A 24,186-nucleotide genomic window follows, 5' to 3' on the forward strand; every position below is an offset into this window, starting at 1 on the left:
AACTGTACAAGGTTATTTATAAATGTATAGTAAGGTAAAAACAGTCACACAAAAAATGATGAGTTGTATTTTATTTTAAAATGAGTATTTTTAACATGTTCTATTTATTGTTCTTATATGGACCGTGCGCGTTAGCCGGTCTGCCTGCCTTGTGGTCTGAATCGGAAACATAAAAATGTACATTGCCAAAGCAAGTGCTGCCATCTACCGTTCTAGTACGTTTTCTTGTGCATAGTAGGTTCTGCCATCTTGTGGGCTAACATCAGAAGTATAAACTTCACATTTACGACTCGCGCCAAAAATCTGACAGCTCCTGTGCTGCCCCCTTCAGTTCATTTCATGCACGCTCCCTATATGGCTAAACTATGAGTTTATAAAAATTAAAATTCTCTCAATAACTTTTCAAAACTGTCCCACGGACAAAAACCTTCATTGTTAATCGGGCAGTTTTCCAATTCCAGAACTTTAAACTGAGGAGGTTTCATCAAACTAAGTTTTGAACCGAGTCTCAGCTGATTTGTTGAACCATATACATAGTGAATTTTCAAAAAATACTCTCCATTTGAGTTTAACCACTTTTGAAACACAATCTTTCCTCCTATAGGCGCCTTTTCATACTGATTTGGCAAAACGTAAGGCTTGAATCTCATGCCGGTTACAAACGTTAATATATTAGCATCATGTCCCATTAACAAAGTGAATTTTGTATCTTTATTAGTGAAGATATCCTTCATATACTTCATAAGAGGTAAAGCGATGTCTTTTGCTAGCATTGTAGAGTTAAATATCACATTATGGTATCCTTCTGTTAGTTTTGAAAGCGTTTCCCACCTTGAGATGTTTAACTCGCCCCAAGCTACATCGGGTAAAGAAAACCCATTGTAATACTCCATTTTAAAGGCATCTATTGCTGTATTACATATCTTCAATGGTCCAGACACTGTCGGTTTTTTTCCTGCCGTTAACTCATTTATTTTATTCATGTCCGTCTCTAAGTCACACTTAAGATTTGTTTTACATATATAAGAATCTTTATAATCAAGAATATTTTCTAATAATTCATATGATGCATTCAAATGTAGCGAATCAAGTACTTGCTGCATGTCTTCTAAAACTTCTTTTTTAAATGTGTCTGTATTATTATGAACAAATGGCGAAAATACTGGATCACTTTTCTCACCCACATGAACAGTTATATTGCATTCTGGAAAAGCTTTCAAAACAAAAGCTCTTGCTGTAACCTTGGTCCTCTGTTTTGAATTAGCATAGACAAACACATCATCTTTTCCCGGACATCCTTGTGGCAAAAGCCCTTCGTTCCGCAGCCATTTAGAAAAAAAATCGCCCATCAAACCTTCCAAGTATACTCCTTTTGGTGTCAAATAGCCACTTTTTTCGTCCCAATGAGGCCATGGTCTTGGTGTGATTTCAGCCAGATGTTCCGATAATGGTGAACGCACGTTATGTCTGCTTAAAATAACCACTCTTCCCAGTTTTAACTTTTCGGACACCGTTTGCGCCAATAGAACAGAAAGTACAAAAATAGCCAACATTGTACGTTTTGAACGAAGTAATAAAGAGCTTTGTTTGTGAATGTTATCTAATATTGATAAGTGGGAGGTAGAATACTATATTTATACATCAAGTAGTTTGACCTCATCCATAACTTAATGACGAAATTGTATTAATTGCAAATTGTATCTGCTTATTACGAAATTTATACAATATCTTTGTAGCATTACATAGTTGTGTAAATTGGACTTTCTTTAGCTTCATAATATAACACTTAGCGAGCATTTTCATTGCTGGTTTAAACTTAATCTTCAAAAACTTTGTATAAATGAAGCTGACCTGCCTGACCATTCAAAACAAAACTTCGAGTAATTGTCAATTTGTCATATTTGACGTTTGACGTAATTGACATTGACACAGTTTTAGTGGTGTTGCCATCTGCATCGCACAGGTATGACTTAAGCCCATAGATGGTAGCATAAGCGCAGCATTTTTTAAAGGGTGGGACAGAAGTAGGGTTACGTGCCTTAATTGTTCCTAAAAATGTTTGGCTTCTCGTCAGATCACAGTTGCCCACCGTGCGTACGCATAAAGCCCCCTCCAGACTATGCGCGTGAATCGCGGGCGAAGCCGCGAACGCGAGTGTGGAGTCTAGTTCGCTGATATGCGAAATCGACTCCAGACTCGCGTTCGCGGCTTCGCGCCGCGATTCGCGCACGAGTGTGGAGCGGGCTTATGGACGGTAGGATCCTATAGCTATTGGTGCTATGGCTATTCTATACGCGTGCGTACGTGAGGGACAAAACATACGCAATGCGACACTATGATCGGTCGAATTTATTTGTTGCCCACCATAATCCATACTAAATTTACGGTGGGGAATAAAAACAACGTGAGACTGATAAGGGCAAACAATAATAGCGCATTCGACGCTACTCCTACTGAAAGATACATAAGACTATCCCGTTCTGCCATTTCCCCCCACCCCTCATGTCTGGTTCAGTTACTTATACCTACTAGATTCATGGGCGTGTCAATGTACGAAATTTCCTTGCGGTAAGCGTCCTTTCTCTAAGTGCCTATTCAGAAAGGGTCGAGGGTTTGGGCTTTTATTAAAACAGTATTTTTAACAGCCTTTTATTGGAAACTTCATGCATATAAACCAACAAACACCTATACAAGCATACCCGCGATATGCGATATACGCAGTCGCGGTGTGCGAGCAAGACGGCGCTATATAGCGTCCCGCTCGCACACCTCAATGTGAAGACCGCCATACCGTAAACAATTATATTGCTATAGTCGCACCAATAAAAGTCTGCAGCGGATTTAATAGCCCACGCAGCGTAAGTGTTATTTATACGTCATAATTTCATAGAAGGTTGACGTTTAAAATGACACTTGCACTGCGTGGGCTATCAAAATCGCTGCAGACTTTTTACGGTCTGACTCTATACACATACACGATACGTCCGAACATATAGACATCGTGCGATCGACATATTTACTAAGGATTATATTCTATTTCAAAACTGTTTTAACACATTCAGGGCCAAAAACCCGACAGTCGGGTACAACTGTTCGTAGCGACTACGCGCTACATACGGCGAAACCGTGGCTACGCGCTACGAGAGTAACTTGTAGCACTTATTGGCAATAGATGTCTTAAAAATTGTACGATAGTTTAATACCAATACCAACTGTCCATCTTATAACTATTATTCGAGATGTACATAATTTACAAAGCCTGTCATTCAAATTAGACTCTTATTGCTTAGAAGGTAAGGTCAATATTTATCTATGCTCCGGCCGGAAAGCGTCAAATTTCAGAACTTACTTACTTTCACACCTTGGCCAGTATATAATAAAAAAGCCTCGGATCACATGTTTGTCGACCTCGGCTTCGCTTCGACCGACAATTACATGCCATAAAATATACTATAAATAATAACCCCCTTGGCCCTTATTCATAAACGCGCCACAAACCTCAATTAGGCTAATAATCGTTATCCTTATCCGTCATATTGACTTATGCATTTGTAAGAAAGGGATAAAAATAATTTAACTAAATTGATATTATTTTTACATAATTTTAAACCAAATAAACCATGATGGGCAGATGATATTATGCAAATGTACACTTTTAAGGTGCGGTCAAGTGTAAAAATATGTGTACACTCATCACACTCAAAAATATGTCACATAGCTCTTATGGCAACGAATTAAGACACATTTTGAACTGTACCTGCGCCAAAGAAGGCCCAATTATTTTGAAATAGAATATACCCAGACATATTTCTTATAATTATAGAAATGGACCCCAAATTATAAATAAAAAATAAGTTACTAACTACATATTTATAAGTTAACAATTCCTACAACCGAACCCTGCTAAATGGTAGAAGCTCATTTGTGTCGTTCCACGGGAAAAGGTACCTCATGGCGGCTGGCGCTTACACTGTTCACGACGCTTTGATACGAATACGCTGCTAGGTACTGTCGTAAGCGCCAACCGCCATAAGGTACCTTTTTTCAACAACGCCACAATTTTTCAGTTTTATCAGTGACAAATAAAGTGAAAATTTAGCAAATGTAAACCTTAGCACCCTGTCATAAGAGTCATGGCTAGTGCTTACGAGCATAAATATTGTTAAATATTTAATGTTCTGATAGAACTGAATTCCGTACATTTTCGTATTTTTTTTAGCATTAGAATCAGATCATTTATATTCTTCCGCTTTCATAAGTAATAGTTACTGACTTTTAAAAAGCGTTTTTCAATTAAAAGACGTGTCAAGATCGCTTACCTTCTTTCTAATGCTAAAAAAACGAACTATAATAGGGTTGGCCGGTCGAAATATTTAGCAGACGGCGCCACCATAGCTTGCCCTGTCAATCACTAGAATTGTGTCAAAGTTTTGTTTTTTTTAATGGATTTTTATGGCCCGGATGCCAGCCCTTTAAGTCAAATCTCATTGAAAAGGGGCAAGCTATGATGGCGCCATCTATGGAAACTTTTGACAGATGCGAACCACATTTTATCAAAATGGGAGCCAGAGACGCAGTTTAACCTTTTGGACGCCATTGACCGATATATCCTCACCGCAGGTTCAACGCCAAAGACCGATTAATCGGTCACAGACCACAGAGCAACGTAGACCTACGCGGCATATGCATAAAGTTCAATCTCAGTTTTGACACGGCGTCGAAAAGGTTAACAGAAAATATATACAAAATAAAAATAACCAACTCAATTATACATAATGTTTGTTCATTTTAATTGCAAAATTGTGATTACATATTAGCACCTTTTATGTATAAAAAGGCCTAGTACAAATATAAATAATAATGTATAGGAATTTATTTTTTAACAAGCAGATACGTCTGCGAACGATAAAGCTTAGAATAAATTTAAAAGTCTAAAATTACTTTCATGGGTGAGACTTGTACTATTTTTTTTTTTATGAATGGGGTCGCTCAAGGCCACAGACTAGCCGAGGCGTAGACGTGGCCTAAGCGCCCCCCCCCCCCCACATCGAGCGTCTTTCGAGCGTCGGCGTCTGGTCAGCGCAGCGGTATGGAAAATATGTGTCTATGCGCAGTTGCGTCGACGTTGCGTCGAGCAGCGGCCATAGAGTTGTAGACGCTGACGCTCGAAAGACGCTAGATGTGGGGGGGCCCTAAGATGGAGCGAGCTCGCCCAGAAGGTGTGAAATGAAGATGCCGTGAGTTCAAGTCTCACACAGTAATTTTCCCACTTTTAAATTTATTCTAAGCTTAATTTATAGGAATGTAAAATTTGTACCTTCTACAGGGTGAATGTGAGATTAAAACAAATTTGGGGCGTTATCTATGAAAAGGGGCCTTATTGTCGATGGCGCTTACGCCGCACAGCGTCGCGCGGCATTGTATTTATATCGGAGCATCATTAATAATGGCGTAAGTGCCATCGGCAATAAGGTCCCTTTTCATAGATAACGTCACGTTTATATAATATTTTTGGTTTATACCCTCACTTATTATAAATAGTACAATATAGGTGATAATGTATTTTGTTCATATCTATATACACTACTCTAACCCTTGGTTACGTGTTGGTTAACCCTTTACCAGGCTAAGGGATATATATCTCCCACATACGGGACTTCAAACATGTTTTCTATTTTCGACGAGTAAGATAGACATTCGATCGTCATTTTTGAACTGTCAACCTGGTAAAGGGTTAACACTCGAGTCCTTTGAGTCTGCTTTGAGTCTCGACTGTTTTTAACAGACTAATAAATAATTTGATTGATTAAGCCGAAACTTAAAAATAATCTTACTATGATCTTATATTCTTAAGTTCGTGTCGAGTCGAATTCATTATTTGTTGACACTTCAGACCTTTTCAAAGAACTTTCATCTCTCTTTTTCTTTTTCAAAAATCGTCAAAAATAGATAACGTAATTTATGAACAGCCCCTAATTAGCGCAGTCTCGTAAAAACTAGTCAAGTTCTTCAAATTTAGACTGTACGGCAGTGGTGGGCAAACTTTCTTCATGAGGGGCCAAAACTTGAAGGAATTTCAGAGGAGGGCCAGATTTACAGCAAAAAAATATTTTTATTATATTGCTGGCCACATTATACATATTTTTAAATGACCGGCGGCGGGCCAGATAAATCCATTCGCGGGCCGCACTTGGCCCGCGGGCCGTACTTTGCCCAACACTGCTCTACGGACTCGAGTTATACCAACAACTAGATAAACATAAAAATATTGTTTATACTCCTCTTACCCAAAAACCCCTTACTGTAGTTTTTTTAAACGCTGTTTTAGTTTTTCCATTTTATTGGTAAACGGTTGTTTCTTAGAATAATCCTTAAAACACCTTTTTAAAGACTTTAAGTCTGAATAGGACGGACCTAAATCTAAAACTAATAAAAATCTACACTCACACAGTGCATACTAATTGGAAAACAGAATTAATCAAAATTCAGCCAAAATTATATACTGTTGATATTGTGTACCAGATTTTGTATGAAGGCCTTGTATTTTGTTTTGAGCCGTTATAATAGTTATTTACGATACAAGTGCGAAAAATAGCATATTACCCATTCGCACGTGTATCGTATAACGTTTTACAGTACATATGGCCCTTTAAATTTTCGAAGTAGTTACGTAATGTGCTTATTATAGCACGGGGTGGCGTAATGGAGCACCAGATGTTCTGTAAAAAGCATGAGTATTACATGCAATTATTTATCCTATCATTATAATGTAAAAAAAGGTAACATTTTTAAGAATAAATATTGCTTTTTACAACTGAGGGCTTAAATAATAACAATAAATAACAAACCCTATACAAAATAAGTGATTTACAGTGCACTGCAGAGATAACTAGCCCCATCTGCATAGAAACAGGTCAGTCATATCTGAAAGTATACCATTTCGTTTTTTCGAAAATCCATCAACTTTTGGATTATTTCTACTCAATCACGTGGACTATCGATTTCTAAAAGAATAAAAATGTGCCCCAAAAAAAATATCAGTTATGTAACGCATTTTCACATACATTTTGTATGGATCGTTACAAAACTGACACCCAAAATTTGTAGGAAAAACTGGGGGCACTTTTTTTCTTTGTCCCATTCAATAGTACTCGTGATTCTGGGTCTATATAACCCAAAAATTGAAGGTTTTTCGAAAAAAAGTAAACGGTACCATTTTTTCTGTAACCCCCTTTTACGTTTTAACATTAATATTAACACTTTCAGTGCTGTGGGTCCCCGGGCAGTGAGCGGGTTGAGTGATATGGCGCCTATGGCTTTAAATATAATTTGTTCTATCTACCGGTATAATTATTCTATTGCTCCATTTCTAAAGCCGTTAGTTTTCTGATGAACTCGGCTCGCTGGGATGGCGTGAGTTCCTGTAAAAAAAAATATTTTAAGTTTTTTAACCCAACATTTAACCCTGTCACTTAGAAATAAAGTTCAAAGTCAGATGGGAAATATATTCCCTCTGCTTTAAGTTAACCCAAAATTGAACCCTATCACTTAGAATTAAAGTTCAAACTAGGTGGGAAATATATTCCCTCAGCTAAAGGCTTCTATAGAAAGGACGCTTAGCACAAAGAATTTCATACATTGACCTGCCTGTTTTTATCCCTATCTGACGCACATAATTATATTGACTTGACAACTTGATGTCCCTTTGCGTGCACGACCACAGAGAAGATAATTACTTGAATTTTCACAACCCTAATTAGCCGAAAGGGATAGGTGCCATACAGAAAGGGACAGCATGATTCGCCCCTGAACCGCTGTCAAACTTCGGTTTTCAAGGAAGTTTCCTTTCTGTACCGCTACTTATTACTGTATTATTACTTATTCTGTGCTGTAGTAGACTTCCGTTCCGTTGGCTCTTTGGGTGGACGGCTTTCGCAAGATTGCGGGTCACTTCTGGATGAGATTGGCTCAGGACCGAGATAAGTGGAGTACTTGAAGAGAGGCCTATGCTCAGCAGTGGGCGATAAAAGGCTGATATGATGATGATAGGACCCGGGTATGTCCTTAAAGGACCCGGGTATGTCCTTAAACTACGTCCAAGACCACCGGTGGACGGGCAGCAGCGTCCCTCAAATTCGGTGTACTCGACTGCGATCGCCAACCCGCCTGCCAAGCGTGGCGATTATGGCATTCACCCCCCATAAGGGGGAGGCCTATGTTCAGCAGTGGACGTCTTATGGCTGAGATGATGATGATAGCGGTAGACTTACCATAACGAGGTGATTGACGGCATTCATGACAGAGTCCTGTTTGATGGCGCGCAGGTTCCTCTCGAGTACGGAGTTGTCGTCGGCCGTTTGGGCCTCGAACCATTTGGATACAGCTTCGTTGTCGCGCTCCCATTGGTGGGACTGAAAATAAACGGGTTACCATTTAGCAATTTAATGCAAGCAAGCGTCATATCATTATAATCGTCGAAAATCACAAAGCGCACCTTAATTTTTATTTACTTTTTGCACAAAAGCTAAAAATAAAAGTCTTTCAGGCACGCACAGCCGTCACGCTCACTCGTACTCTCAGTAAGAGTGAGAGAATGACTTGAGTCCACGGGGCCTTAACCCTTTACCAGGCCGACATTTCAAAAATTACAATCAAATGTCAGTCTTACTAGAATCAGACCGTAAAAAGTCTGCAGCGATTTTGATAGACCACGCAGTGCAAGTGTCATTTTAAACATCAAACTTCTATGAAATGATGACGTATAAATAACACTTACGCTGCGCGGGCTATCAAATCCGCTGCAGACTTTTATTGGTGCGACTATAGTCGAAAATACAACACATGTTTAAAGTGCCGTATGTGGGAAATATATATCCCACAAACTGGTAAAGTGTTAAAGAGGCCAGAGGCCGGTACCTGTGTCTCGCCCTGGTCCTCGGTGAACCAGCGCCGCAGCGTGGCGGCCGCCGCGCCCTGGTCCATGTCCTCGGCCGCCGCGCGCGCCGCCGCCTGCACGCGCACCTCCTGCTGGTTCTGCAGCAGCAGCCGCCGGAGACGCCAGTACATACCTGCGTCTCGCCCTGGTCCTCGGTGAACCAGCGCCGCAGCGTGGCGGCCGCCGCGCCCTGGTCCATGTCCTCGGCCGCCGCGCGCGCCGCCGCCTGCACGCGCACCTCCTGCTGGTTCTGCAGCAGCAGCCGCCGGAGACGCCAGTACATACCTGCGTCTCGCCCTGGTCCTCGGTGAACCAGCGCCGCAGCGTGGCGGCCGCCGCGCCCTGGTCCATGTCCTCGGCCGCCGCGCGCGCCGCCGCCTGCACGCGCACCTCCTGCTGGTTCTGCAGCAGCAGCCGCCGGAGACGCCAGTACATACCTGCGTCTCGCCCTGGTCCTCGGTGAACCAGCGCCGCAGCGTGGCGGCCGCCGCGCCCTGGTCCATGTCCTCGGCCGCCGCGCGCGCCGCCGCCTGCACGCGCACCTCCTGCTGGTTCTGCAGCAGCAGCCGCCGGAGACGCCAGTACATACCTGCGTCTCGCCCTGGTCCTCGGTGAACCAGCGCCGCAGCGTGGCGGCCGCCGCGCCCTGGTCCATGTCCTCGGCCGCCGCGCGCGCCGCCGCCTGCACGCGCACCTCCTGCTGGTTCTGCAGCAGCAGCCGCCGGAGACGCCAGTACATACCTGCGTCTCGCCCTGGTCCTCGGTGAACCAGCGCCGCAGCGTGGCGGCCGCCGCGCCCTGGTCCATGTCCTCGGCCGCCGCGCGCGCCGCCGCCTGCACGCGCACCTCCTGCTGGTTCTGCAGCAGCAGCCGCCGGAGACGCCAGTACATACCTGCGTCTCGCCCTGGTCCTCGGTGAACCAGCGCCGCAGCGTGGCGGCCGCCGCGCCCTGGTCCATGTCCTCGGCCGCCGCGCGCGCCGCCGCCTGCACGCGCACCTCCTGCTGGTTCTGCAGCAGCAGCCGCCGGAGACGCCAGTACATACCTGCGTCTCGCCCTGGTCCTCGGTGAACCAGCGCCGCAGCGTGGCGGCCGCCGCGCCCTGGTCCATGTCCTCGGCCGCCGCGCGCGCCGCCGCCTGCACGCGCACCTCCTGCTGGTTCTGCAGCAGCAGCCGCCGGAGACGCCAGTACATACCTGCGTCTCGCCCTGGTCCTCGGTGAACCAGCGCCGCAGCGTGGCGGCCGCCGCGCCCTGGTCCATGTCCTCGGCCGCCGCGCGCGCCGCCGCCTGCACGCGCACCTCCTGCTGGTTCTGCAGCAGCAGCCGCCGGAGACGCCAGTACATACCTGCGTCTCGCCCTGGTCCTCGGTGAACCAGCGCCGCAGCGTGGCGGCCGCCGCGCCCTGGTCCATGTCCTCGGCCGCCGCGCGCGCCGCCGCCTGCACGCGCACCTCCTGCTGGTTCTGCAGCAGCAGCCGCCGGAGACGCCAGTACATACCTGCGTCTCGCCCTGGTCCTCGGTGAACCAGCGCCGCAGCGTGGCGGCCGCCGCGCCCTGGTCCATGTCCTCGGCCGCCGCGCGCGCCGCCGCCTGCACGCGCACCTCCTGCTGGTTCTGCAGCAGCAGCCGCCGGAGACGCCAGTACATACCTGCGTCTCGCCCTGGTCCTCGGTGAACCAGCGCCGCAGCGTGGCGGCCGCCGCGCCCTGGTCCATGTCCTCGGCCGCCGCGCGCGCCGCCGCCTGCACGCGCACCTCCTGCTGGTTCTGCAGCAGCAGCCGCCGGAGACGCCAGTACATACCTGCGTCTCGCCCTGGTCCTCGGTGAACCAGCGCCGCAGCGTGGCGGCCGCCGCGCCCTGGTCCATGTCCTCGGCCGCCGCGCGCGCCGCCGCCTGCACGCGCACCTCCTGCTGGTTCTGCAGCAGCAGCCGCCGGAGACGCCAGTACATACCTGCGTCTCGCCCTGGTCCTCGGTGAACCAGCGCCGCAGCGTGGCGGCCGCCGCGCCCTGGTCCATGTCCTCGGCCGCCGCGCGCGCCGCCGCCTGCACGCGCACCTCCTGCTGGTTCTGCAGCAGCAGCCGCCGGAGACGCCAGTACATACCTGCGTCTCGCCCTGGTCCTCGGTGAACCAGCGCCGCAGCGTGGCGGCCGCCGCGCCCTGGTCCATGTCCTCGGCCGCCGCGCGCGCCGCCGCCTGCACGCGCACCTCCTGCTGGTTCTGCAGCAGCAGCCGCCGGAGACGCCAGTACATACCTGCGTCTCGCCCTGGTCCTCGGTGAACCAGCGCCGCAGCGTGGCGGCCGCCGCGCCCTGGTCCATGTCCTCGGCCGCCGCGCGCGCCGCCGCCTGCACGCGCACCTCCTGCTGGTTCTGCAGCAGCAGCCGCCGGAGACGCCAGTACATACCTGCGTCTCGCCCTGGTCCTCGGTGAACCAGCGCCGCAGCGTGGCGGCCGCCGCGCCCTGGTCCATGTCCTCGGCCGCCGCGCGCGCCGCCGCCTGCACGCGCACCTCCTGCTGGTTCTGCAGCAGCAGCCGCCGGAGACGCCAGTACATACCTGCGTCTCGCCCTGGTCCTCGGTGAACCAGCGCCGCAGCGTGGCGGCCGCCGCGCCCTGGTCCATGTCCTCGGCCGCCGCGCGCGCCGCCGCCTGCACGCGCACCTCCTGCTGGTTCTGCAGCAGCAGCCGCCGGAGACGCCAGTACATACCTGCGTCTCGCCCTGGTCCTCGGTGAACCAGCGCCGCAGCGTGGCGGCCGCCGCGCCCTGGTCCATGTCCTCGGCCGCCGCGCGCGCCGCCGCCTGCACGCGCACCTCCTGCTGGTTCTGCAGCAGCAGCCGCCGGAGACGCCAGTACATACCTGCGTCTCGCCCTGGTCCTCGGTGAACCAGCGCCGCAGCGTGGCGGCCGCCGCGCCCTGGTCCATGTCCTCGGCCGCCGCGCGCGCCGCCGCCTGCACGCGCACCTCCTGCTGGTTCTGCAGCAGCAGCCGCCGGAGACGCCAGTACATACCTGCGTCTCGCCCTGGTCCTCGGTGAACCAGCGCCGCAGCGTGGCGGCCGCCGCGCCCTGGTCCATGTCCTCGGCCGCCGCGCGCGCCGCCGCCTGCACGCGCACCTCCTGCTGGTTCTGCAGCAGCAGCCGCCGGAGACGCCAGTACATACCTGCGTCTCGCCCTGGTCCTCGGTGAACCAGCGCCGCAGCGTGGCGGCCGCCGCGCCCTGGTCCATGTCCTCGGCCGCCGCGCGCGCCGCCGCCTGCACGCGCACCTCCTGCTGGTTCTGCAGCAGCAGCCGCCGGAGACGCCAGTACATACCTGCGTCTCGCCCTGGTCCTCGGTGAACCAGCGCCGCAGCGTGGCGGCCGCCGCGCCCTGGTCCATGTCCTCGGCCGCCGCGCGCGCCGCCGCCTGCACGCGCACCTCCTGCTGGTTCTGCAGCAGCAGCCGCCGGAGACGCCAGTACATACCTGCGTCTCGCCCTGGTCCTCGGTGAACCAGCGCCGCAGCGTGGCGGCCGCCGCGCCCTGGTCCATGTCCTCGGCCGCCGCGCGCGCCGCCGCCTGCACGCGCACCTCCTGCTGGTTCTGCAGCAGCAGCCGCCGGAGACGCCAGTACATACCTGCGTCTCGCCCTGGTCCTCGGTGAACCAGCGCCGCAGCGTGGCGGCCGCCGCGCCCTGGTCCATGTCCTCGGCCGCCGCGCGCGCCGCCGCCTGCACGCGCACCTCCTGCTGGTTCTGCAGCAGCAGCCGCCGGAGACGCCAGTACATACCTGCGTCTCGCCCTGGTCCTCGGTGAACCAGCGCCGCAGCGTGGCGGCCGCCGCGCCCTGGTCCATGTCCTCGGCCGCCGCGCGCGCCGCCGCCTGCACGCGCACCTCCTGCTGGTTCTGCAGCAGCAGCCGCCGGAGACGCCAGTACATACCTGCGTCTCGCCCTGGTCCTCGGTGAACCAGCGCCGCAGCGTGGCGGCCGCCGCGCCCTGGTCCATGTCCTCGGCCGCCGCGCGCGCCGCCGCCTGCACGCGCACCTCCTGCTGGTTCTGCAGCAGCAGCCGCCGGAGACGCCAGTACATACCTGCGTCTCGCCCTGGTCCTCGGTGAACCAGCGCCGCAGCGTGGCGGCCGCCGCGCCCTGGTCCATGTCCTCGGCCGCCGCGCGCGCCGCCGCCTGCACGCGCACCTCCTGCTGGTTCTGCAGCAGCAGCCGCCGGAGACGCCAGTACATACCTGCGTCTCGCCCTGGTCCTCGGTGAACCAGCGCCGCAGCGTGGCGGCCGCCGCGCCCTGGTCCATGTCCTCGGCCGCCGCGCGCGCCGCCGCCTGCACGCGCACCTCCTGCTGGTTCTGCAGCAGCAGCCGCCGGAGACGCCAGTACATACCTGCGTCTCGCCCTGGTCCTCGGTGAACCAGCGCCGCAGCGTGGCGGCCGCCGCGCCCTGGTCCATGTCCTCGGCCGCCGCGCGCGCCGCCGCCTGCACGCGCACCTCCTGCTGGTTCTGCAGCAGCAGCCGCCGGAGACGCCAGTACATACCTGCGTCTCGCCCTGGTCCTCGGTGAACCAGCGCCGCAGCGTGGCGGCCGCCGCGCCCTGGTCCATGTCCTCGGCCGCCGCGCGCGCCGCCGCCTGCACGCGCACCTCCTGCTGGTTCTGCAGCAGCAGCCGCCGGAGACGCCAGTACATACCTGCGTCTCGCCCTGGTCCTCGGTGAACCAGCGCCGCAGCGTGGCGGCCGCCGCGCCCTGGTCCATGTCCTCGGCCGCCGCGCGCGCCGCCGCCTGCACGCGCACCTCCTGCTGGTTCTGCAGCAGCAGCCGCCGGAGACGCCAGTACATACCTGCGTCTCGCCCTGGTCCTCGGTGAACCAGCGCCGCAGCGTGGCGGCCGCCGCGCCCTGGTCCATGTCCTCGGCCGCCGCGCGCGCCGCCGCCTGCACGCGCACCTCCTGCTGGTTCTGCAGCAGCAGCCGCCGGAGACGCCAGTACATACCTGCGTCTCGCCCTGGTCCTCGGTGAACCAGCGCCGCAGCGTGGCGGCCGCCGCGCCCTGGTCCATGTCCTCGGCCGCCGCGCGCGCCGCCGCCTGCACGCGCACCTCCTGCTGGTTCTGCAGCAGCAGCCGCCGGAGACGCCAGTACATACCTGCGTCTCGCCCTGGTCCTCGGTGAACCAGCGCCGCAGCGTGGCGGCCGCCGCGCCCTGGTCCATGTCCTCGGCCGCCGCGCGCGCCGCCGCCTGCACGCGCACCTCCTGCTGGTTCTGCAGCAGCAGCCGCCGGAGACGCCAGTACATACCTGCGTCTCGCCCTGGTCCTCGGTGAACCAGCGCCGCAGCGTGGCGGCCGCCGCGCCCTGGTCCATGTCCTCGGCCGCCGCGCGCGCCGCCGCCTGCACGCGCACCTCCTGCTGGTTCTGCAGCAGCAGCCGCCGGAGACGCCAGTACATACCTGCGTCTCGCCCTGGTCCTCGGTGAACCAGCGCCGCAGCGTGGCGGCCGCCGCGCCCTGGTCCATGTCCTCGGCCGCCGCGCGCGCCGCCGCCTGCACGCGCACCTCCTGCTGGTTCTGCAGCAGCAGCCGCCGGAGACGCCAGTACATACCTGCGTCTCGCCCTGGTCCTCGGTGAACCAGCGCCGCAGCGTGGCGGCCGCCGCGCCCTGGTCCATGTCCTCGGCCGCCGCGCGCGCCGCCGCCTGCACGCGCACCTCCTGCTGGTTCTGCAGCAGCAGCCGCCGGAGACGCCAGTACATACCTGCGTCTCGCCCTGGTCCTCGGTGAACCAGCGCCGCAGCGTGGCGGCCGCCGCGCCCTGGTCCATGTCCTCGGCCGCCGCGCGCGCCGCCGCCTGCACGCGCACCTCCTGCTGGTTCTGCAGCAGCAGCCGCCGGAGACGCCAGTACATACCTGCGTCTCGCCCTGGTCCTCGGTGAACCAGCGCCGCAGCGTGGCGGCCGCCGCGCCCTGGTCCATGTCCTCGGCCGCCGCGCGCGCCGCCGCCTGCACGCGCACCTCCTGCTGGTTCTGCAGCAGCAGCCGCCGGAGACGCCAGTACATACCTGCGTCTCGCCCTGGTCCTCGGTGAACCAGCGCCGCAGCGTGGCGGCCGCCGCGCCCTGGTCCATGTCCTCGGCCGCCGCGCGCGCCGCCGCCTGCACGCGCACCTCCTGCTGGTTCTGCAGCAGCAGCCGCCGGAGACGCCAGTACATACCTGCGTCTCGCCCTGGTCCTCGGTGAACCAGCGCCGCAGCGTGGCGGCCGCCGCGCCCTGGTCCATGTCCTCGGCCGCCGCGCGCGCCGCCGCCTGCACGCGCACCTCCTGCTGGTTCTGCAGCAGCAGCCGCCGGAGACGCCAGTACATACCTGCGTCTCGCCCTGGTCCTCGGTGAACCAGCGCCGCAGCGTGGCGGCCGCCGCGCCCTGGTCCATGTCCTCGGCCGCCGCGCGCGCCGCCGCCTGCACGCGCACCTCCTGCTGGTTCTGCAGCAGCAGCCGCCGGAGACGCCAGTACATACCTGCGTCTCGCCCTGGTCCTCGGTGAACCAGCGCCGCAGCGTGGCGGCCGCCGCGCCCTGGTCCATGTCCTCGGCCGCCGCGCGCGCCGCCGCCTGCACGCGCACCTCCTGCTGGTTCTGCAGCAGCAGCCGCCGGAGACGCCAGTACATACCTGCGTCTCGCCCTGGTCCTCGGTGAACCAGCGCCGCAGCGTGGCGGCCGCCGCGCCCTGGTCCATGTCCTCGGCCGCCGCGCGCGCCGCCGCCTGCACGCGCACCTCCTGCTGGTTCTGCAGCAGCAGCCGCCGGAGACGCCAGTACATACCTGCGTCTCGCCCTGGTCCTCGGTGAACCAGCGCCGCAGCGTGGCGGCCGCCGCGCCCTGGTCCATGTCCTCGGCCGCCGCGCGCGCCGCCGCCTGCACGCGCACCTCCTGCTGGTTCTGCAGCAGCAGCCGCCGGAGACGCCAGTACATACCTGCGTCTCGCCCTGGTCCTCGGTGAACCAGCGCCGCAGCGTGGCGGCCGCCGCGCCCTGGTCCATGTCCTCGGCCGCCGCGCGCGCCGCCGCCTGCACGCGCACCTCCTGCTGGTTCTGCAGCAGCAGCCGCCGGAGACGCCAGTACATACCTGCGTCTCGCCCTGGTCCTCGGTGAACCAGCGCCGCAGCGTGGCGGCCGCCGCGCCCTGGTCCATGTCCTCGGCCGCCGCGCGCGCCGCCGCCTGCACGCGCACCTCCTGCTGGTTCTGCAGCAGCAGCCGCCGGAGACGCCAGTACATACCTGCGTCTCGCCCTGGTCCTCGGTGAACCAGCGCCGCAGCGTGGCGGCCGCCGCGCCCTGGTCCATGTCCTCGGCCGCCGCGCGCGCCGCCGCCTGCACGCGCACCTCCTGCTGGTTCTGCAGCAGCAGCCGCCGGAGACGCCAGTACATACCTGCGTCTCGCCCTGGTCCTCGGTGAACCAGCGCCGCAGCGTGGCGGCCGCCGCGCCCTGGTCCATGTCCTCGGCCGCCGCGCGCGCCGCCGCCTGCACGCGCACCTCCTGCTGGTTCTGCAGCAGCAGCCGCCGGAGACGCCAGTACATACCTGCGTCTCGCCCTGGTCCTCGGTGAACCAGCGCCGCAGCGTGGCGGCCGCCGCGCCCTGGTCCATGTCCTCGGCCGCCGCGCGCGCCGCCGCCTGCACGCGCACCTCCTGCTGGTTCTGCAGCAGCAGCCGCCGGAGACGCCAGTACATACCTGCGTCTCGCCCTGGTCCTCGGTGAACCAGCGCCGCAGCGTGGCGGCCGCCGCGCCCTGGTCCATGTCCTCGGCCGCCGCGCGCGCCGCCGCCTGCACGCGCACCTCCTGCTGGTTCTGCAGCAGCAGCCGCCGGAGACGCCAGTACATACCTGCGTCTCGCCCTGGTCCTCGGTGAACCAGCGCCGCAGCGTGGCGGCCGCCGCGCCCTGGTCCATGTCCTCGGCCGCCGCGCGCGCCGCCGCCTGCACGCGCACCTCCTGCTGGTTCTGCAGCAGCAGCCGCCGGAGACGCCAGTACATACCTGCGTCTCGCCCTGGTCCTCGGTGAACCAGCGCCGCAGCGTGGCGGCCGCCGCGCCCTGGTCCATGTCCTCGGCCGCCGCGCGCGCCGCCGCCTGCACGCGCACCTCCTGCTGGTTCTGCAGCAGCAGCCGCCGGAGACGCCAGTACATACCTGCGTCTCGCCCTGGTCCTCGGTGAACCAGCGCCGCAGCGTGGCGGCCGCCGCGCCCTGGTCCATGTCCTCGGCCGCCGCGCGCGCCGCCGCCTGCACGCGCACCTCCTGCTGGTTCTGCAGCAGCAGCCGCCGGAGACGCCAGTACATACCTGCGTCTCGCCCTGGTCCTCGGTGAACCAGCGCCGCAGCGTGGCGGCCGCCGCGCCCTGGTCCATGTCCTCGGCCGCCGCGCGCGCCGCCGCCTGCACGCGCACCTCCTGCTGGTTCTGCAGCAGCAGCCGCCGGAGACGCCAGTACATACCTGCGTCTCGCCCTGGTCCTCGGTGAACCAGCGCCGCAGCGTGGCGGCCGCCGCGCCCTGGTCCATGTCCTCGGCCGCCGCGCGCGCCGCCGCCTGCACGCGCACCTCCTGCTGGTTCTGCAGCAGCAGCCGCCGGAGACGCCAGTACATACCTGCGTCTCGCCCTGGTCCTCGGTGAACCAGCGCCGCAGCGTGGCGGCCGCCGCGCCCTGGTCCATGTCCTCGGCCGCCGCGCGCGCCGCCGCCTGCACGCGCACCTCCTGCTGGTTCTGCAGCAGCAGCCGCCGGAGACGCCAGTACATACCTGCGTCTCGCCCTGGTCCTCGGTGAACCAGCGCCGCAGCGTGGCGGCCGCCGCGCCCTGGTCCATGTCCTCGGCCGCCGCGCGCGCCGCCGCCTGCACGCGCACCTCCTGCTGGTTCTGCAGCAGCAGCCGCCGGAGACGCCAGTACATACCTGCGTCTCGCCCTGGTCCTCGGTGAACCAGCGCCGCAGCGTGGCGGCCGCCGCGCCCTGGTCCATGTCCTCGGCCGCCGCGCGCGCCGCCGCCTGCACGCGCACCTCCTGCTGGTTCTGCAGCAGCAGCCGCCGGAGACGCCAGTACATACCTGCGTCTCGCCCTGGTCCTCGGTGAACCAGCGCCGCAGCGTGGCGGCCGCCGCGCCCTGGTCCATGTCCTCGGCCGCCGCGCGCGCCGCCGCCTGCACGCGCACCTCCTGCTGGTTCTGCAGCAGCAGCCGCCGGAGACGCCAGTACATACCTGCGTCTCGCCCTGGTCCTCGGTGAACCAGCGCCGCAGCGTGGCGGCCGCCGCGCCCTGGTCCATGTCCTCGGCCGCCGCGCGCGCCGCCGCCTGCACGCGCACCTCCTGCTGGTTCTGCAGCAGCAGCCGCCGGAGACGCCAGTACATACCTGCGTCTCGCCCTGGTCCTCGGTGAACCAGCGCCGCAGCGTGGCGGCCGCCGCGCCCTGGTCCATGTCCTCGGCCGCCGCGCGCGCCGCCGCCTGCACGCGCACCTCCTGCTGGTTCTGCAGCAGCAGCCGCCGGAGACGCCAGTACATACCTGCGTCTCGCCCTGGTCCTCGGTGAACCAGCGCCGCAGCGTGGCGGCCGCCGCGCCCTGGTCCATGTCCTCGGCCGCCGCGCGCGCCGCCGCCTGCACGCGCACCTCCTGCTGGTTCTGCAGCAGCAGCCGCCGGAGACGCCAGTACATACCTGCGTCTCGCCCTGGTCCTCGGTGAACCAGCGCCGCAGCGTGGCGGCCGCCGCGCCCTGGTCCATGTCCTCGGCCGCCGCGCGCGCCGCCGCCTGCACGCGCACCTCCTGCTGGTTCTGCAGCAGCAGCCGCCGGAGACGCCAGTACATACCTGCGTCTCGCCCTGGTCCTCGGTGAACCAGCGCCGCAGCGTGGCGGCCGCCGCGCCCTGGTCCATGTCCTCGGCCGCCGCGCGCGCCGCCGCCTGCACGCGCACCTCCTGCTGGTTCTGCAGCAGCAGCCGCCGGAGACGCCAGTACATACCTGCGTCTCGCCCTGGTCCTCGGTGAACCAGCGCCGCAGCGTGGCGGCCGCCGCGCCCTGGTCCATGTCCTCGGCCGCCGCGCGCGCCGCCGCCTGCACGCGCACCTCCTGCTGGTTCTGCAGCAGCAGCCGCCGGAGACGCCAGTACATACCTGCGTCTCGCCCTGGTCCTCGGTGAACCAGCGCCGCAGCGTGGCGGCCGCCGCGCCCTGGTCCATGTCCTCGGCCGCCGCGCGCGCCGCCGCCTGCACGCGCACCTCCTGCTGGTTCTGCAGCAGCAGCCGCCGGAGACGCCAGTACATACCTGCGTCTCGCCCTGGTCCTCGGTGAACCAGCGCCGCAGCGTGGCGGCCGCCGCGCCCTGGTCCATGTCCTCGGCCGCCGCGCGCGCCGCCGCCTGCACGCGCACCTCCTGCTGGTTCTGCAGCAGCAGCCGCCGGAGACGCCAGTACAGGAAGCGGCGGGAGTCTTTCCAAGGTATTATATCCTGAAACATTTATTAGTTTATATAAAAAAAACCGGGCAAGTGCGAGTCGGACTCGCGCACGAAAGGTTCCGAACCATAATGCAACAAAAAGGCAAAAAAAAAAGATCACCCATCCAAGTACTAACCCCGCCCGACGTTGCTTAACTTCGCTCAAAAATCACGTTTGTTGTATGGGAGCCCCACTTAAATCTTTATTTTAGTCTGTTTTTAGTAGTTAGTAGTATTTGTTGTTATAGCGGCAACAGAAATACATCATCTGTGAAAATTTCAACTATTGGTGTCAACTGGTGCCAGACGGACGGACGGACAGCAGTCTTAGTAATAGGGTCCCGTTTTACCCTTTGGCTACGGAACCCTAAAAATGAACATTAATCGTAAAAAAAACAAGTACAGGATATACACCAGGTTTCAGCTACTAGTGTATTAAAGAATATAATAATAATATTTACTCCGGTACTTAATTGATAATCGCTCGTATGTTGCAGTATACTCCAATACCAGCAGTATTATATCAAAATAATTGTGATCATTAACCCTTTACCAGGGGGTAACTGCACAAAAGATCCCTATGGGTCGAAGTGTATCCGCAAGGGCCTCCGAAAACAATAAGATAAGATAAGATAACCCTTTACTAGACAGTTCAAAAAGGACAGTTGAATATCAGTCTTACTAATCGAAAATAGAAAACATGTTTAAAGTGCCGTAAGTTTTTTTTTTTTTTGTAATTGAGTAATTGATTTGAGTCAAACGGTCCTCGCTAGAGATACGGGCGGCCGTTTGCTCTTTGATTCAGTAAGAGCTGTGTTGGTAGTGGATTGCGGTGTCTGTTTAGTGGTTTTGGACAGGTTCCCACAATAGTACGGGTGAACCTGCCCCAAGTTGTTGGTAGGGAGGTATTCGCCATGATGGGCAGCAGAACTGCTGCAAACCAGGTAAGGGTAAAACCCTCAAGAATCTCAACAAAACGAATACAGGTAATAACCTATATTATATTTTGTTGAAATTCCTGAGAGTATCTATTATATATTTCGTGTAAAGTGCCGTAAGTGGGAAATATATATCCCTTAGCCTGGTTGGCCTGGTTTTGGCTTGTTATTCAATTTAATACATTTAATAAAATTGTATTGTACTTACAAATATACAGCCCTTTTCTAACATCCTCTCCGCTGTGTCGTGCAGCTCAGCAAACTGCACCGCAATCTGTTGTAAAGGTAAATAAATATTAATACATAAATAGGTATAGGTATTTTTAATTTTAGTTATTTTAATTGTAGTTAGTTTTAGTTTTTTATTCTTGTTTATACGACGCATATTGCCAATCTTTTTATACATGCGGTCTGTGGGTCAACTTTACGCAGCGGGCATATAGCGACTTGCGAGTCCAATATAACAACGCGTTTAGGGTTCTGTTGGGGTTGCCGCGGCACTGTAGTGCGTCGGGCATGTTTGCGGAGGCGCGGACCGACGATTTTGCTGCCATAATGCGCAAGCGGTGCGCCTCCCTGCTAGCCCGAGTTCGCTGCAGCACCAACGGGATCCTGAGCGCGTTCGCGGACCGCTGGGATTCCCGCGCTGATGCGGAGATGGACACAGCTCCATGTATCGCGCTCCACGTAGGTAGATTATAAATTATAAATTTTATTTATGTTGTTTTGCACTAACACTAAATTTAAGTATGTACCAAACTTGTTACTAACATAATATGGGACTAGTCCTGAAATAAATATTATTCATTCATTCATTCATATGTTAACGACTGGCCGGAGATTGCCCAAAATCGAGACGAATGGAAATCAAGGGGGGAGGCCTTTGCCCAGCAGTGGGACATCGTATAGGCTTATAATATAATATACAGGGTGATTCATGAGACGTGAGCAGGACTAATCCTGCACACTAAGTAACTGATAATTGATCGATCACCATTGTGTTTAGGTGAAACAACCACCCTTTTACTATTTTTTAACTTTTTGGTGAGAGCAAATTCAATTCTCTGCGATCATGGTCACCCTACAAGACCTAATTAATAAACATAAAACCTCATTAACCGTAATGACAGCATTTTGTTACGAAGAAAATAAACTGTCAAACTTGAGTGAGATACGAGTTTTCAAAAGTAACCAGTCCGTGATGACAGTGATGACATTCAATTTGACACAGAATATCGGTAGTTTAGTATTCTAATTTTAGGGTGACCATGCATGTCGTAAATAAATTTATTAATTTTTTTTTTCAAAACGAGTAGAAAAGTAACGTTAATCTCACTAATACTGATACGCAACAGTTGCTTATAATTTACAAAATTCTCAATGTTAGTCCTGCTCACGTCTCCTGAATCACCCTGTATATATTCCTGTTTATGTCTTTTAATAATTTATGTTAATAAATGATTAATACAAAAAAAGACAAAATATAAATATAAAAGTTACAGTTTGGTGCCGTGAACAGGATAAAAGTCCTACTGCTGCAAGTGCTGCATAGAAAAATGGTAGTAATATTAATATTATAATATAATGGTAGTATTTGAATCGTGGTATATGGGGTGGAGATCCTTTTCCCACGGTTATTTCGTAATGCTGCAAGACACACACAGACACAGCTCACTCTTGAGTTCCAGCAAAAATAATAGAATAATAGAGGGGTCCTGTCATTGTAAATTTTGTAGTCACAATAAATTTACTGCCATCTATCGACACACGACTATAACCCAAAATGAAAACGAATAAAATTATCAAAATAAATGTATATATATATGGATAAATGATTTCATTATTTTTATATCATTTTGATCCATGATCTTTCACTGATATATTTGTGTTAAAATTGTTAAATATGAAACGGTGTCGTCACGCCATCTAGCCGAGGATAGGCTAAAGGTGTGTGCGCCATCTATGCGAGAAGACTTTTTCTTGATTTCCGAGGCACGTTTTTTCCTTAGAATTTATTCATCTTATACGAAGTTACATATGTCTTTGGTTCCATGTTCGGCTTTCGGCCTCGTAATCATTTTATTGTTTTAACTAGCTACACAATATTACAAATGGGCGGACGACGGATGCAATATACGTCAAAATCATTTCAAACGATATACGTAATTTTAATTGGTTTAAATAAGACAACACGATTTTGACGTATATTGCATCCGTCGTCCGCCCATTAAACATTACTGAATTAAAACTAAGGCACTGTGAAATTGCTGTGACTGACCTCATGGTATACCGGGTGTGGCCTGTAACACGAGCAAATAATTAAAACATAGATTGTACTCCTCAAACGGTGACACTTTTGTTCAACAACTTTTAAAAATTATGAAGTATTTAGACTCCCTACTTTTCATACAAAATAAATATTATCTTCAATGGACGCCATCGCCACGCCATACCATTGTGATATACGTTGCTTGTCATGCCTTAAATATAACAAAATTCGCAATACATTGCGTCTTAGAATAAACTTTAAAGTGTATTAAAAATCAAACCACAAGTAATTTTTAAAAGTCGCTGAACAAATGTTGGTCAATATGAAGAGTACAGCCTACGGTTTAATGTTTTGCTCATATTACAGGCCACATCCTGTATAGGCTGCAGTTTACTCTCCATCTCTCTGTTTAGCGTTGTCCTCGCACTGCTGCAGCTCGGCCTCGGGCCTCTCATCGACTCACTTCACGGCATAAGGCCTGTAGGTTCAACTTCTTTTTCGCTCTGTTGATATTGTGAGTTTATTGGATTGGTTTTCGGCCCTGCGGCCTCGTACTGAGTGCTTACCTCGTGGTATATAGGCTGTAGTTCCTTCTCCCTCTTCTTAGCGTTCTTCTCACACTGCTGCAGCTCGGTGTCGAGCTCCCGGGCCTTGTTTTCGGCCTCGCGACCGGCCTCCGTCCGCACGAGCACGTCATCGATGGAGCCGCGACGGTCGAACCTCTTGGATAGATCAGCGATCTGGTCTTTGAGTTCTGCAAACGATATTTAAACATAGACACTTTAGCAAAACCAGCAAGCCTATGGATCGCTTTATCCACATTTATCCACGTGATAAACCACTGTCACTTTTTAACTCTGCGGGATAGAAAGAGACGGACACCATTTTATCACGCTGTCACGTAGACAAATACGACCATCTGGTATCTTAACCTTTTGTCATCGTGAACCTTGTCACAATGCACGAAGGTTGATATTGGGCTGTGGCCGCGCGCGTCTGTTCACGTGTTTGGCGGTCAAAAGGTTAACAATGAGTTAGTGTTTAGTATAGAGATGCAACGGATAGTTGTTTGACCGATTATGGGATTAATGCCGAAATCGAGAAAAAATTTGGCTTTTCATACAATCCGGCTAGTGACAGGCGTGGCTCACTCCGCGATTTCGTCGCTTTGCTACAGGTAGCTAAAAGTACTTCCGTTCGACCCCAATTTTGGGGTTTGCCATAAGCCGCGCGTGGCGCTGTCGCCACCTAGCGGCCATATCTGTGCTGATCGTGACAGACGCGTTTTGTTAGAGAGTGAGTCTTCTGTACCTAGTACTATTATTTATTCTGTGCTAGTGACCCAATTTTTTTTTGGGACTTCAGACTAACCTGTTATCCTTGCACTGAGTCTCTGCAGCTCAGGGTCTAATCGCTGCATGGCCTTGAGGGTGTCTCGCTGTTTGAACTTCACCTCCACGATACCTTCGGCCTCTAGCACACCACCCCTGAAAATATCACATCATTTAATGTACAGTCAACAACAGAGCTATGTATGAATACAGGCAAAGTGCCAA

The 24,186-nt window shown here is 54.8% G+C and overlaps 2 protein-coding genes across 3 annotated transcripts in view; both read right to left on the reverse strand.

The window, feature by feature from the left end:
- Nucleotides 1-203: 203 nt before the first annotated feature.
- Nucleotides 204-1,873, reverse strand: LOC134677832 (glucose-1-phosphatase-like). The gene has a single exon (XM_063536259.1). It carries the CDS (start codon nucleotides 1,551-1,553, stop codon nucleotides 381-383), a length of 1,173 nt encoding a protein of 390 aa, XP_063392329.1. The 5' UTR covers nucleotides 1,554-1,873; the 3' UTR covers nucleotides 204-380.
- Nucleotides 1,874-5,192: 3,319 nt separating this feature from the next.
- LOC134677907 (acetyl-CoA carboxylase) overlaps nucleotides 5,193-24,186 on the reverse strand; it is a 140,409-nt gene continuing 121,415 nt past the window's right edge. Inside the window, exons 45-50 of one of the 2 annotated variants that reach the window (XM_063536353.1) lie at nucleotides 24,002-24,117; nucleotides 23,197-23,384; nucleotides 20,570-20,635; nucleotides 19,253-19,435; nucleotides 8,271-8,411; nucleotides 5,193-7,421 (exon numbers count right to left, since the gene is read on the reverse strand). In XM_063536353.1, the coding sequence (XP_063392423.1) occupies nucleotides 7,356-7,421; nucleotides 8,271-8,411; nucleotides 19,253-19,435; nucleotides 20,570-20,635; nucleotides 23,197-23,384; nucleotides 24,002-24,117 (760 nt within the window). In that variant the 3' untranslated portion in view covers nucleotides 5,193-7,355. The remainder of the gene's footprint in view (nucleotides 7,422-8,270; nucleotides 8,412-19,252; nucleotides 19,436-20,569; nucleotides 20,636-23,196; nucleotides 23,385-24,001; nucleotides 24,118-24,186) is intronic. The other variant, XM_063536352.1, reaches the window with a different exon arrangement.

Source organism: Cydia fagiglandana, chromosome 27, assembly GCF_963556715.1.
Source record: "Cydia fagiglandana chromosome 27, ilCydFagi1.1, whole genome shotgun sequence".
In the NCBI taxonomy this organism is placed as follows: Eukaryota; Metazoa; Arthropoda; class Insecta; order Lepidoptera; family Tortricidae; genus Cydia; species Cydia fagiglandana.